The 12,602-nt window shown below is 43.5% G+C and overlaps 1 protein-coding gene across 3 annotated transcripts in view; it reads right to left on the bottom strand.

The window, feature by feature from the left end:
• The window catches only part of AFF1 (ALF transcription elongation factor 1), a 129,656-nt gene extending 118,689 nt beyond the window's left edge, over positions 1-10,967 (bottom strand). For 2 of the 3 annotated variants that reach the window (XM_076337036.1, XM_076337040.1), the window contains exons 1-2: positions 10,925-10,967; positions 5,010-5,072 (exon numbers count right to left, since the gene is read on the bottom strand). In XM_076337036.1, coding sequence (XP_076193151.1) covers positions 5,010-5,044 — 35 coding nt within the window. In that variant the 5' untranslated portion in view covers positions 5,045-5,072; positions 10,925-10,967. Of the gene's footprint in view, positions 1-5,009; positions 5,073-10,511; positions 10,552-10,924 lie in introns of those variants that run through there. The other variant, XM_076337038.1, reaches the window with a different exon arrangement.
• Between the last annotated feature and the right edge of the window lie 1,635 nt (positions 10,968-12,602).

The following is a 12,602-nucleotide window of genomic DNA, read 5'->3' as shown; positions in this document are numbered from 1 at the left end:
AGAACAGGTGGGGAATATCAAGATCCTGCCAACTACTGGAAGGGAGGAAAACCAGTATCAGGAATCGAAGCAGGAAAGGACTGGGAGACTAGGACGCTAGGACCAGACTTCCCCTAGTGTTGCTCACAGTGATGTAACAACATACTACTGCTGAATTGCAGGGCTTTTTTTGTTCTCCTTTCCTAGGAAGGTATCTTCAGGGAAAGAAAAGGCAAAGAACACTGGAAGTGTCATGTGTGCAAAACAGCATCTCAAGTTTGCTGAAGATATAAAAGGAATTTTAAAATAAAAGAAAACTGAGCATTCTCTCTGTCAAAACTTTAACAAAGAAAATAATAAACTGAACAACAACACTGTATTACTTAAGATTTTCTAAAACTTCCCAACAATCCCACTTACTTACTGGGGTTTTCCAAAGAGCCAAGGCAGGCGTGTGAATGCTTTCTCCTAACAGAGATAAGTAATAATTCCTGAGCTGTGCTGGCAGCCACTTTCCATTTTTAAGGGGGGGGGCAGAGCATTGAACATCCCACCCAGAATAAAGCCTCAGAAACCCTATGCCACAAGCATTTCACGTGAAGCAAATGCTATTCTGATGGTTTTTTTAAAGTCTTAGACACACAACCAAGGGAACGGCCAAGAGGCCTCGCGTTCCCCGCCTCTGGTTTCTGGCTCACCAGCTGCCCTAAGAACAAAATTATACCATTTTTGTTGGAAGATTTGATGAAAACTGATAAGTTTCTGTGGAACATTTCGAGTCTGACAAATCAGTGTTTCCCCGAAGAAAGCTTTCTGTCAGAATATATCCTGTCAGCTGTAGACCCCTCCCTTACATCTGTTTTCAAGATTAGAAGACTGCAGCTTTTCCCACCTGTTTTTTTATTCACCGATCAGGGATACAAGTTTCCCCTTTTTCAGGTCCTTGTCTCTGAAAGAGGTATTGCAAATGAAGGAAACTGTCTCCATTAAGTAAAACACAAACAAAATGAATCAATAAAATAAGCTTTTCGTACTCTTCAGCTCATCATAAGCTCAGAAATGCACTCCTGAGGTGAAAAGGATTACCAAAGTAGCACTTCTTAAAAACCTAAGAGGAAAAGCTTCCTACAGGTGATCATAATTCCAAATGTATTTAAGCTATTCATGAGCATTTTAATTTTAGAAGATCCATTCTTATCTACCTATGCGTTGAATGAGAATGGAGTTCTCCAGAGATGAAGCTTGTGATTTAAACACTGCATAGAAATGCAAATCCAACCAAAAAACAAACGAAGGTGTGCAGACAACCTGAATGCCATTGTTTGTTAATTTTGAATTCTTGAAAATGCCAGACTACTGACCTCAGGCATCAGTGGTAAAGCACAGGATGTCAGTACATTATATGCATTTTACGTACACAGCACCATCTTGTCTGGCCATATACCTACCCATATCTGGACATGTTGAGTGAAAGGAAGCTGAGATTTACAAGGAAAAAAAAAAGACTCAGAAGTTTCAAACATAAAGTGACAACATTTTCAGATAAAGTGCAGATGCTGATACATTGCCAAAAACAGTACCTACAGCATCTACAACAGCGTCTGGCACTCCTACATAAGAAAGATTGGTATCTCTTTGCTCACCACTAACAATGCCTGCCATACCTGAGTGTTGGTTCAGTACTACTCAATTCACACACCCCTGGATTTTCAAAGTAATCACATGGTATTTTACCTCCAGCCTTGTTCATCTATTCAACTTATTCCTCCTGAAGCATCTGAAAGTTTTCCACATCTCCACAGAGCTTGAGGAAGCCATTCTTTAAGTTAGTAATTTTTCACCTGCTGTGAAATTTAGTTGCTCCTGGGCCTTTTCTGTTATAATGCTATTTCAGGGGTTGGGTGGGCATGCATGGGGGTGGTATTATTAAAGAAATCTTTGCACATCTTTGTTTTCAAGAAGTGTTAAATAAAATAAACAAAAAAAAGAAAAAATGTTAACAACAGCAATCTACCTAGCTTTTGTTGCAAGATTCCAACAAATCTGGATCAGGGACAGTTCAAAGGGGAATACAGCATCCCTTAACTCAGGAAAAAAGTGTAATATGACGTTATACTAATAAACGTATGATAATCCATTAAGTTCATGGGACAAATACCAGAAGCTTACAGTATTGTGAAACAATTAATCAAGCATAGAGTACCAATGAAGAAGGAATAGATACCAAGCTATATTAATATCATTAGATTAAATACATGGCCAGTAAATGGCCAGGCCACTTCCTGGAACATATTTGCTGTAAAGTAAAACATACATTTGTTTATACCTAGAAATAGGTCAAATTCATGCCCTTACCAAGCTTTTCAAAACATCTCATTGCACTGTACCTCATCAGGTTTTTTAAACAGACACACACCCTTACTTTCAGTCTTCAAGAGTCACTGCTGTCCTTTAATTAAAATGTGTTCTCCCAGCTCTGTTGACAAGAAATCCATCTTACTGCTGCCATTTATTGCCACTGATGAGTCCTTCGCATTTGGAGGTGAAAAGGGTCAAATGGATATTGTGATTCCCAGCCTGAAGCAGCCGCGGGTAGTCTTTTCATTTGCAAAGGGGACTTCTGCACCAGGTCAGAAGGCAAGGACCACGCTCCAATAAAGGCTCTGCTGTCCCAGACCGGCAAGCCAATTCCTAACCTCTCAGCCCCAAGAGCCTCCCTGGCTGTCAGCACCCTTCCTCCTTACTTCTCCTCGCTACCTCTACAGAAAACCAGAGGCTGCATGCCTGCAGAGAGGTTAATCCTTAAAGGGCTGCTTATGTTCTGGCAATCCCAAACCCTACACAAACCTGTCAAGGGCTTGATACTCCTGTGTCTTTCTCCACCAGTAGTTGAGGAACTAGCTATGCAACAAATACTTACATTGCTACTGTAAAGCACAGGCTACAACCATAAAACATAGAATTTCAAGGGCTCCACATATTTGGAGGAAAGGAGACAGATTAATCTTATCCCCAAACTCCTGCCTCCAAAGTACAGTTGGAAAGCAAGCAAAATTCAGAAACCCATACACGCAAGCATACACAAAAACCAGTTTAACAAGGTAAATGAAGCTGTGTGCTGTAAGCAATGGCAAGCCTGAAGAAGGCTGAGGCAGCAAAACTCTCTGTTGACCCTGATTCAGCAAAGCACTTCTCCGTAGGCTTGCTTTATAACACCTTCTTAAACTTAGCACTTTCCAGAACCAAATCTGACTGCCAGCAGCACATCCTTGCTGGGCAAACCATGAAAAGCACTTAGATTTCACCGGGTCTAACCCACACAGCATGGCTACAGTGAGGCTAGAGGAGCAGCAGGGCAAAGGAAAACTGAGCTGAGTACGACACTGAAAAAAAAGGGCAGGGAAGAATATAACCAAAAGGATATTTCGACTTTAACAACAGAAGAGTAAGTTGGATGCAGCCTGTTATGAAAGAAATTGCTCTACAGATGTTAGGAATCAAACATTTCTGAGAAAAGAGAGGAAAAACAACCCTTCATCCTTCAATATTTAAATTGAAGGAAACATTTAAAAAAGAAACCACCTTCTCCCAGGAACCAGAGTGCACTAGAGGCTGCACCCTACTAGCTTTTGGCAGCCATCAGGAGCAATTTCCATCATTTTCCTTGGCATTACTCGTTTATCCCTCTGAATGCCTTAAAAAGTTCCATAACCAGTATGAACTTTCACAAACAGTTAAAAACAACAGAAAGAAGTTTATAGTCCTTGTTGTGTTTGGCACTTTGGAGCTGTCAGAAACCACACTGTGAAGAGTGTTAAATATCCTGATTTATATTCCAATTGAACGCAGATAACATCTATGTACAGAACACAATGTACCCTTCAGATTCACTACAGCTGTCAGATTCATTTTGTGGTGATATCCAATCCCTAGATGAGGCAGAGAGGTATGTAGGACACTGAACAAGTAAATGCCCGTGATTTTGGTTTGTTTTTTGATCAGGCTGCTATACCAACCAGAAGCCATCCAGAAAACAGACTGTTTTTTTTTAAGGCCCATTCCTTGCAGATGTACTGCCAAAAAAAAAAAAAATTGTGAAGTTAGATGTACTTTGGAGAGTGATAGCAGAGGAGGTGCAGTAGAGAGTTTGGATGTCTTCACAATATCTCTGTCCACCCACGCCCCCCCCCCTAATGTGACTGTGCAGTGATCACTGTCCTTTCATGCCTCAGGATGGCATGTATAATAGGGGAAAAGAACACTGCCCTGTGGCATGAGGATAAAGCATACTGGCAGTTGTAAAGAGCTAAATGAGAAAGAAATGGGAACTACAGAAAAATTACCTCCTCAGGGCGGGGGTGTGGGAATTTGCAAGTTAGGTGTCTAAGTGTAAAACCCTTGTTGCCCAAGCTTCCAAAAATGTGTACCTGCAAGACTCAGAGCCCTGAGTCAGGTCAGGATTGCCTTTCTCAATTCAAATGAGAAAGTTCTTGTTTTAAGGGCTGAGTTGCCTCACACAGATCACTGGGATGGCAATGTTGCCCCCTACTACACTGAGGCTGTGAACAGGACAGGATATGAAGCAACAGAGCTGGTGTACTAGCGATCAAGGCATGATGTGCTGTAAGCAAACACCTCAACTCCATGTGACAAGTAGAGTCACCACAGGACAAGGGGCAACCCTTACCAGTGAGAATCATAGAATCATTTAGGTTGGAAAAGACCCTTAAGATCATCGAGTCCAACCATTAACCTAACACTACCAAGTCCACCGTTAAACCACGTCCCTAAGCGCCACGTCTACATGAGGGTCCCACTGAGACCCAGTGTCAAACACTATTCATTTCACAACAGATTCAAGTTACAAAAGGCATCAATTCTTTGGTAAAAGACAGCATGTTAGATTTGAAACTCATCCTCTCCCACTCAGTCATTATGATTCTTACATTGGGGGGGGATTATTTTTTTAAAACCATCTCAAATTTGTCACAGCACCTGGGAACCCAGGTTTACATCAAATTAATTCCTACCCATTGTTGCTGCTCTGGTTGTCTGTAGGTTCCATTATGATGTTTCCATTTGAGTCAGCTCATCTGGAAGAGAAAAAACAGATATTCAACATCTCTTTTACAAAAGAAGAGCACATTGTACTCAGTAGATGCCACACAAGCTTTGCTTCAACAGTCACAAACACCAACCCAAGAACATCCTTCCTCCAAGACAGCAGAGGGGGAAAAAGCAAATAAGCAAACATGAAAAATCTTCAGTTTCCAAAGTAGCAAGTCATTACAGTATAGCAATGTCTAGAATGTTTGTTACAGCAAACAAAAAAAATGAAATCTAAATGTTTATTTCCTTTGTCTATGTGTGTCTGTGCACGCACTCTGCATTTAGGTTTGTATGTGTGTTACATCCAAAGTCTCCATTTTAAATTAACTCTCAAAAATCATTCTGCACTGCAAAATTAAAAGATACACAATACTCACCCCCAACACTCTCACACAGAGTTGTGTGGATCCCTCAGTTCTCCCTAGCAGTCTAAATCATCTTTCAACTACGTTCAGGATGATGGTGTGAAACACTACACAACAGGAAAGTTAGAAGTAACCTATAGATTGCTTATCCAAGGCAGCAAATCATTCGAATTTTTGCTGTTCACTAGGTTGACAGCTTTTTCGACAATCCTCAATCCTGATAGGCTGAGGAACAATCTCTGCATCAAACACACTTACAGTTCAAGGAACTGAGTTCTGGAAAAGCTTGTAAATGCTGGGAATGCTCCTGTAAACACTTCTGTTGATTTCAGAGAGACCTGTTAGAGCCACAAACACTCATTACTATATTGTAATGAGTGTTTGCAGAAGTTGGCCTTAACTGTCTAGGAACAACAAAATACATTTAGTAATCATCTGTCCGGAAGAGCAAGGCAGCAGGAGCCGCCATGACATTGGCTTTCATGGCAGGTTTTTCAAAGGACTAGCAGCTACCTAAGCCAGCATCTGTGCCAACCTCTGCTGAGCTCTTCAGCATTCAAAACAGGGAGCTAAACTGCAGCTGGATGAGTACCTGCCTAAACGAGGGAGACTGGGTCGAGATCTCCAGGGACACGCTACGCACAGAGCCTGGGATGTCCAACTGGCAGTGATTGCAGTGCTCCTAAACATATACGATCCAAACACATGGATCATATGTAGCTAAGAATGAGAGAACCAAGATAGCCATTTTCCCCTTCTCCCAGCAGTGATGCTGCATTTCAAGTCAGCTCTTAAAGAGAACTACAAGCTTGGCCAAGAGCATGACAAACCAGAATATTGCTACAGGCTCCAGATATTTGGTTCAATTTTAAGAATAAATATGCCACTAGGGCACTCCCTTCAGACAACCGAATAGCCTTCTGATGAATGGAAACATTTGTGGAAAGGGGAAGGAGAGAAGAGGAAAAACAAGGATTAAAAGTACAGCTATAGATTAAAAGGTAACACTGGATAAAAATTCAAAGCAGCAGTGTTCAGGAAGCAAGGAGGAAACAGAAGGGGAAGGATGTTGCAGCAAGAGAGCGAGCCCCTCATGTAATGGCAGTTCCACCTAGCAGGGCCCTCAGACACAGCTAAGTTTCAGCCACTACATAACCAGCGCCATCTTGGCTGATCATAGAAAAAAAAAATAAAAAAAATTTCCCCTTGCTTACGTCCACACAAAAGAGATGAACTTGGAGCATACTCACACAAAGCTCTCTGCTCACTCTATGTCCAACACCTATTTCTCACCATCCCCTGTCTGCCCCAAACTTGCCTTTAGTTCACAGTAGTGCAGACAAAGCAAAGCATGTGCAGAACTGATGGCATCAAAATAGTTTTCATGATGCCTGCCACATGGGTGCCCTGTGCAGCTAAGACATGGTCTACAAGGACTTGTGAAGAAAAGAAACATGCCTGGAAACACAAAGACATGGTAAAGCAAGCCTAGATTAATTAAAGTGCAAGATCATCTCAGCAGAAGCAAAAAGTCTCCAACAGGAAGAAATATGACTGAAAATGTTTACATTTTAATTTGTGACATTCATTTGCAGCATCTCACACTCCTGAGGGAACAAAATGATTTATGGCTGGGGGGCAGGCTACAGTAGCATTATGTGAAGCCTTGTGAACCCACTTAGAGCAACTGATATTAAACAGGAGCACAGATGCTTTGATGATTAGATGAAGCAGCTGGCCTCTAGGTCATGGTTTTAATCCCAGGTAAGATACCATCAGATAACCATTCTGCAAGCCACAGAAAGACACAGGCCACTAAAGATGGGAATCGTGTCAGACACCCACCTCAACCTGCAGCTAGGAAGACTAAGTAACCGACACGCATACTAAGTTTAGAGTACAGATCTGAAAGCAAACAAACCCTTCATATTTGTTCCCTCCTAAAAATCATGAAAACCATAACCTTTGCTGGTAAGTAAACAGCCTTAAAAGAACAAGGTGCCCACTTGAATTTAAAAATAAATGAAGGTGGGAGAAGTAGGAAGCAGGTACTGGAAGAAGTCATTCCGACTTTCTTTCAACTTTTGTTTATTTAATTCTACATTCCTGGTCTTGAAACGTTCAGAGGAGTTTCCTCAGCCAATGCATGGACCTCACATTGTAATAACATAGGCAGATAGAGATGCATGCACACATTTGACTAAACAGGGTGGTGGGGAAGCCTGCTCTGTCCCCAACTTATCCTTAACACGGCTATAAAGCACGTGAGCATCCAGCAGTAAAATCTAGATTTCACTAAACAATCTACAAGTTTTGCAAATGCCTCTGACAGGGCCAGGTTTTCAACCATACTGATGCAGCATGGATTTGAGGTTGCGTGGGCATTATTAATCTGACATATTTCAACAAGTTACAAATGCTTTTGCTTTTATTTTCTGCAACCAAGCTATGTTTATAAACACAAGCTTTCCTCTCTGATGTCAGTTAGCCTAGCTGGCTAATTTAGTCTTTTCTTGTTCTAAAAGCAACTGTTCTATTATTAACAGTGCTTTTTGGTCAAAAAGCTTAAAGTAGTTTCTTCCTTCACTCATTTTCAGTGATGATTGTTGCTTCTTGCCCTGCAGCTCCCCCCCACACCTCCCTGATGTTTCAGGGACTCAGTGATGCCAAGGTTTTCCTTCCCAGTCAGTCAGAAAGCACTCTTGCAAAAGACTGGTGGAAATCACTTTTTAGATATGAAAAATGCTAACCATTTTTGTAAAGCTTGTTTCTTTAGCAGTTTTTTTTGTTTGTTTAATTCTTCAAGAATTTCACATTGAAAACAGAAATTAATGGCTGTGTGCATTTATACAAGCTGCTGGCTTGTCCTCCAAAAATGTTGCCACTAACGCTCATGCAAAAATGAGGAAATGCAAAAGGAGACAGACTGAGTTTGCTGCATGGGAAAAGGTCACATTTTTACTATTTGCTTCACTGAAGTCTTAGAAATAGCAATTCTAACACTACTTAGGATAAATGGTAACTCAAAGGAGAAAGAGGAAAGATCAGCACTACACTCCAGAGAATATGCAAAAATACTATAAATAAACCCCTGATGGCACCTGGAGGATGAAACAAAATCACCCTGCCTCTGCGGCCACACTGCATGAGGAGACAGTGCACCACCTCCTGACCATGAGGTGCAGCTCATAATCCACCTGCACTGTACCATAGTGAGCCAAGCTCTGTTTTACACATTTGGGCACAGATTAATCTAAAGCTGAGGAAGTGGAGAGCTGCCAAGGGAAGAAACTGTCCACATCTGCCCCTAACCCCAGGTGAGCCAAACAATGCCTCCTAATCCATGGGGCTGAGGGCAGTTGGGGGGCTAATTACTCAAATGCTAACACCTGAGCTGCATAGCGCAGCAAAACAGCCATCAGAAACTCAAGACCAAGCAGTTTCTGTTCCAAATACTCTCCCCAAAGTCATGAAAAATTAAGATATTCAGAAGCTTCTAGATTCCTCGTCACAACCTAACCAAGACATAAGACTGCTTTGTGACTGGCTAGATCATTAGCATTAAACCCCACCTTTTTAACAAAAAATATGCCAGTACTGCCTTTAAAAGAGAAGCCTGCCTAAGTTAAAGATACAATCCAACAGGGAGATAGATCAAGCATACCTTGTGCATCTTCAACAGGTAAGACAGACATGGATTCAAGGATCTAGATGTAGAAGGTAATTTTATGTACTGAAAGATGACAGAAATGCTCATAAACTGACTCTGGAGCAGCTCAGACCTTTTTGAAAGGAAGGCAATGTAGTTCTGCAAAATTTATGAATGCGTTGCAAAACTCATGGATGCAGTTGGGCTGCTTAGCTGAATATTGGGTTAAGTTTGCCACCGATAAGTAATTTTCTACCAACCTACCAGAAAATGTATCCAAATTTAATGTTATTTTGTATTTCCCATCAAACTGTCTGGAAGCAAGTAAAACATACATATAGTACCATGGCTTAAATTTTACTAATAATGAAAAGCCAGGTGAGATGCACGTGTACCTACCTTATAATCTAAAATAGATTTGAACACTGCAACTAGTATTCATGAACAGAAAAAACTGTTAGAGCAGAGTCTGGAAAGCTCCGACTCTGTACCCCAGGAATTGCAAAAAGTACTGTCATGAGGGGTAGCAGGACTCATTTGTTTCACTGGCTTTACCCGTGGATAGGCTATTTCCAGCCGCCAGTTTTCTATTGCTGCCAATTATTCAATTCTACTTCACATTTATCCCAAAAGGAAGTGCAAGACTAGTTGTTGGTAAAGAAGCTGAACTCTTTGTAATCACTGTTTCTCATTTTTAAAAAGCTACTGTCATAGACAGCCACAGCATACAACGGAGATGAAAGCAAACACCCAAGTGGCCCTTATCTGAATTTTTACAAGTTTCTTACGGCACTGTATTTGGCAAAACTAATTTCTGTATCCCTTAGCTGGACATACTTGTATTCCTCTTCTTTCTGCCTTTCTCCATCAAGCCATAGGCAAACAGCTGTGCTGATGGAACACGGAAGCTGCTTGGAAAATTAAACTTATGTACCCACATCAAGAGTTTCCCTTCCTTTCAACACCGTTATCACTAATATAGAAATGACATTATTATGGGCAAAACGATGGATTTGCGTACATAAAATTATTTGAAGGGACATCTCAATGTACAGTCACAGAAGACTTTGGATTATTACAACAACAACAAAAATCAATAGTTTTGACTTCACATCTCCAATTTGGGTTTTTCCACATATGCGTTACTATCTTCCTCTAGAGTCACAGAGCGCTACAGCTCAACTGTAAGACCGACTAATACCCGTGCCCGAGTGACAACAGTGGTATTACTCACCTGAGTAAAAATACCCAGGATAAGCTCCTTGGCCAAGCAGATCCCAAGCTAATAAGATCCCACTTACACAACGGGGGGAAGCGGGGCGGGGGGCGAACAGACAGGAAAGACTGTGCTGCAGTCAAGGAAAATCGTCGGGGAACTTGGATACAACCACCCCGACAAAACACCTTACCGCAAAGAAGCCGGGTTTCAAGTTGCCGCCGTGTTAACCTGAACGGATACAGCGCTTCTGTGCCTAACCTCGCTTTCCACATAACAACGCAGCAACTTTTAGCAGCTAATTACTGCGCTACAGTATGCTGTGGCACTGCAACGCTCGTGCTCGCGCAGGCGGTTGGAAACCGCCCCGACCCGCGCGCCTGGACACCGCCCGCCCCGCGGAGCCGTTGCGCGACGGCCCCATCCGAAAACGGCGGCGGGGAGCACCGGCGGCTGCTGCTGCTTGCCGGGGCGCCCCGCCGCCCCAGCCGCCTCCCTCCCGCCGGCGCCGGCCGCTCCTTCTCCGCGGGCAGTCCCTGGTAGCGGCAGGCGCCGGGGCCGGCAAGGGAAGCCGTCCGTCCGTCCGTCCCCCCCCAGCTCACCCACCTCCGCCGCACGGCTGCCGGCCGGGCTGCGGGGAGCCCTCCCCGCTCGCGCTCCGCCTCCCCGACCTGTTGCGCGGAGCCCCGAGGCCGCCCCCTGCCGCCGCAGAGAGGTGAGCGGCGCCGCCCCGCCCCGCCCCGCCCCGCCGAGGGGTTCCGGACGCGCCCGAAGGGTTCCGGAAGCACCCGAAGGCCGGAGGAGGCGGCGGCGCTCCGCGCTCGCGTCCGCCCCGGCCGCAGCGAGCGATGTCGGGTGCTCGCAGCGCCCCGCGTTGCGTTGTGTCGCCATCTGGATGAAGAATGGATTTGAAGAACGACACAAAATCCAGGGGAATAGCAGAGATGAAATCTTAATGACTGTGCTGAAATAAACGTCCCGACTTCTAGTCCTGTTCGGGGCTCGAAAAGGCAAATGTCACAAATTGCCCTGCGGCCCTAGCAAAAGGCAAGACGAGAGCACAATGCCGGTGAACATTACAGCAGCCCGATAGTAAGAAGCCCTGCTTCTGCCAGAACTAACAACCTTATTTTTTCCTTCAGGTTGTGAATCAATGTTTCTAATTTGACACTGAGGTTGATGCAAGAAAAATGTTTATTTTCTGAAGGGAAATGGATGCAGGCTGATTTTCTATCCTAGAGCAATGCAACCCACACAGTATCTCACATAACAGCTTTGCAGCCACCTTGACGGGTGATCACCTCACAGGGAGCACCTTTGCAGGCTGAACCCTCAGGCACCGCCAGTTTCATCTGACTCACAGGGAGCTCTGCACTTTACCCGGGCTCCTAATCAGCTTCCAACCCACTGAAGTTGATGGTACCTGCTTAAGGGCATTGCTTAGTAAAAGCACAGAGGAGCTGCTGTAGGTCTTATCACAGAAAAGGGTGCAAAGAATTGCTCTTTCCACAGATCTGATTGTCTTCTCTCAATCATCTCTTCTTCAGCAGCGTAACCTTTTGGCAGCCCAAAGACCAGAAACAAGTGTGCTTTGCACTGCCAGTATCGTACCCCTTTACTAGACTATTAATGGACTATGAAAGAAAAGTTATAGCTCAGAAAGGTGTTAACCTAGCTAAGAAATAAACCAAGAGGGGAGGGGAGAACGTGGTGTCCTCCCTGGGAAGAGAGATGTACTTGGTGGGAGGGAAATAAAAGGCCCCTTGGCATTGCTCTTTCATGTCATTGCAGAGTCAGGCAAAAGGGGCTGCTGTGGAGTGCAAGGGCTGCTAGATGCCTGGATCCTCCTCTGCCTCAAGGACTACCTAATACCTACATTAAAGGTTCAGGCATGCCAACCTTACCTAAACAAACTCTTTCCAATTAGCTAGTAAATTTTCATACACACAGCAAGATGCAATGAATTTACTTTATCAAAGACGTGCTTTCCTATCATCACACAAGTACGTGTGCAAGACTTGTAAGTTCTTGTCTTGTATTTCTTCTCAAACTCCAGAAGCAAGTGAGGAGGACCTTATCTTCAAATATGTTGTGTGTTCCTAAGGAGTTCATTAGTGCAGGAAACAAAACAGTAGCAACAGAAACACTGGGAGAGCTAGCTGACTGACTGAGAAGCCTCTTGGCCATAAATATTCTCTTGCCATCTTCCTTTTTTTCTTAACAAGTGACGAAACATTTTCACCACATGACTCATGTCAGACTACGAGAGAACTCCCTCAACACA

The sequence above is a fragment of the Aptenodytes patagonicus genome, chromosome 4 (genome assembly GCF_965638725.1).
Source record: "Aptenodytes patagonicus chromosome 4, bAptPat1.pri.cur, whole genome shotgun sequence".
Classification (NCBI taxonomy): Eukaryota; Metazoa; Chordata; class Aves; order Sphenisciformes; family Spheniscidae; genus Aptenodytes; species Aptenodytes patagonicus.
This window is presented reverse-complemented; position numbering and strand designations above follow the sequence as displayed.